This window comes from Anneissia japonica, unplaced genomic scaffold (genome assembly GCF_011630105.1).
Source record: "Anneissia japonica isolate Jap-2015-1 unplaced genomic scaffold, ASM1163010v1 scaffold13620_len2895_cov147, whole genome shotgun sequence".
NCBI lineage: Eukaryota > Metazoa > Echinodermata > Crinoidea > Comatulida > Comatulidae > Anneissia > Anneissia japonica.
Window position 1 is genome coordinate 1 of NW_022698325.1, and position 2895 is coordinate 2895.

General features: G+C 36.2%; 1 protein-coding gene across 1 annotated transcript; it reads left to right on the forward strand.

Moving 5' to 3' along the window:
* Positions 1–101: 101 nt before the first annotated feature.
* LOC117102506 (S phase cyclin A-associated protein in the endoplasmic reticulum-like) lies at positions 102–2506 on the forward strand (the record flags this gene model as incomplete). Its single annotated transcript, XM_033242798.1, has 5 exons — positions 102–258; positions 528–629; positions 1140–1339; positions 1641–1767; positions 2394–2506. Coding segments are annotated over exons 1-5 (629 nt in total), but the record flags the coding sequence as incomplete, so codon positions are not given.
* Between the last annotated feature and the right edge of the window lie 389 nt (positions 2507–2895).

Genomic DNA, 2895 nt, shown 5'->3' on the forward strand with positions numbered 1-2895 from the left:
CTGGCAAGAATATTGTATGTATACTTTTTACTTTGCCGAATAAATATTATTATTATTATTAATATAAACATATTACAATTCCCTAATTTTTGTCCCAAACAGCAAGATGAAAGCTCTCGTCGCCACACTGAACATCTTGAGCAAAAACGTGAAAAAGCAGTTGAACTGAGCATGCTCAGACATTACCGAACGACCGATCTTGCTCCACAGCAGAAGCCGTATGATAAGAAGAAAGTCTGTACCCTGTGCAATATGCCAGTAAGTACAATTGATATATATGAGTGACTTTTGATAAAGTGTTAAAAATTGAGGAATGTTTTTTGGTTTTTTTTCCTAAAAATGTTTTGAAACGGTTTGGGGATCTTGAAGTTTAATTTGTACTTTGCAATATATAGAACCAACATTATTATAATTGTTAATATTTTCATTAGTGATTTCATTAAATAAGATACTATGTTACTGCAATGTATTTGCTACCTTGAGTAAATATAATGAAACTCAAATTTGTATGTTGATTTGTCTAATAGATTCCTTCAGAAGTTTACCTGTTGAGTCACTTGAAGGGAAGAAAACATGCACTGGCATTCAATGAAAAGCATGCAGATCTACAGCTATCTGAAGAAGACCGGGTAAAATATGGCGATTGTATAAGTGACTCATGCTTTGATTTTAGACTCAATGGGAATATGTATAACATGAAATACAATTGTTTTTTTTATATATCCAGCTATGACATGACACACAATTGCTTTTTATATATCCAGCTATACCCTGTTATACTCTTTTGTATTTATTGTATCTAATTAGTTTTTAAAATTTGAAATAGTTACATCTTAATACTTCATCATATGAAGCAAAACTCCAAGTTTCCTCTGGTTTGATAGTTTGTATAGCCAGAGACAATCCCTACTCTCCGTTGATTGTTTTACATACATGTTACCAATATTTTTCCTCAAACAGAAGGCGACTATTGTTTCTGTTCTCTAAACTTTGACACAAGCTAGTGTTTACCCAGAGACCCTAGTGTTAGTGCACACACATTAGCTGACGACAAACAGTTTAGAGTTTAGTAATTTTGTTAAGCTGCTACTATAGAATTCATTCTGTAAATGTCCTCCGGTTTTATTTTTTGAATCTAGGAGAGTTATTCACTTAAATACATTGTACAAGCACCTTCAGACGAGCCTGATGCTAAGCAGATTGCAGAGAAGGAACGTCAGAAGGGATTGAGGAAACGGGCAAGGAAGCTTCGTCAGCGTATGAGTTCAAGAGGAAAGGAGTACGAGACCAACTTGCCCACCAAGTCACAAGCTGGTGGCTCTTCTGAATGCCGTGCTAAGTAAGTATTCTAGATTTTTTTAAATGGTGATGTGAGAACATTGATAAAAAAGATGAGTTTTAGACATTGGATTCTTGCGTGGTCTTGGTGATGGTTATGGTAGTGATGCTGATGGCGATCATGGTGTTGGTGATGATCATGAGGATGATGATGTTGATTGTGATAATAGTGGTGATAAGGATGATGTTGATGGTGATGTAGTGTCGTGATAATTATGATAATTGTTTAGGTAATAATGACACTGATCTTGATAGCAATGATAGTTGTGTTATAATAATTGCTCATCCTTACCTTCCACCAGACTGCAGAAATTGACCAAAGACATCAACAAATATCTTCAGTCAGAGGGTAATGGAAAATGGCCACAGAACAAGATCTCAGCTCTTGATAGGGCGTTAGGAGAAATAGGAAGGTTGCTGGTGAAGAAGGTAAGAAGCTGAACCTGATTTCAGAGTCTACACTGATCAAAGACAGTTGTCAGCCGTTGTGATTCAATGGTGATCGCAACTCGACGACACTCGCGTAATGTTTTTAATTGCGTTCCCTTCAGACAGCCATGGACATAACAGACGGCGTTGTGTCGTCTAAAAATTACAGGGAGTGGAGTTTGATTTGTTGTCCCCGATGGTCGTGCGACCGTTGTACGATGTAGCGAGTGCCTGACTTTATTCATTTATGGTTTTATTATTATGACTCAGGCAACTGAAGGCTATGCAAGACTAAAACTTAAAATAAAGTTACTGTAATATTATCCCTGGTCCCATTCAGATGGGAAAACAAATGCACGGTGGAACAAAATTTCAACAGTGAGTGATGACATGGGCAAGATAACTAATGTCGCATGGTACGAAAACAACCAGTCAAATGACTGGACTCTATTAAGGTGTGTTATAATACATAATATGCAGAGCCAAATAGCATTCGATGCCATAACATCCTGTCATATACACAGTTATACTCATGGGTAGAGCTATGCAATCGACCATTCGGCAAGTACTGAAAAACAAATGTATTCTACGATATCCCTAGCATGTGTGTGTGTGTTTTTTTTTAGGACCAACCATACCAAACGGTTTTTCGTTCAGTAGGTGGTATATCGACACTGTCACGAGTGCTTCTACTTGTGTGTATGGCTGATGAATCTAAGCCAGCTCCTCTACCTGCAAAGTAAGTAATCAGTGATAATTTATGATTCATTTTTACACAAAATGGTAGTCTGATAGGATCATGTCCCTTTACAAAATGCCTACCCGAGCAAATTATTAAGGTATAATCCATTGCAATTCTATACCAAAAAATTAATTGGAAAAAGTCAATGAAACACAAATGATTATTGTTAATATGAACATGGGCCATGTTGTATATAACCAACATTTTAAAACATCTTGCAAAGGATTGTTTTCATGGTTTAAAGGGTGGTAAAGTTATATCGAAAAAAAAATCAGTGGATTGCGGTTTAGAAACAAAAATTAGGTCTCCTTATCAAGTCTGCTCACAAGCTGATACTCTGTGGAGCCTTGTCAATTTAGTTCTAAAAAATTTGACAATACGATTTT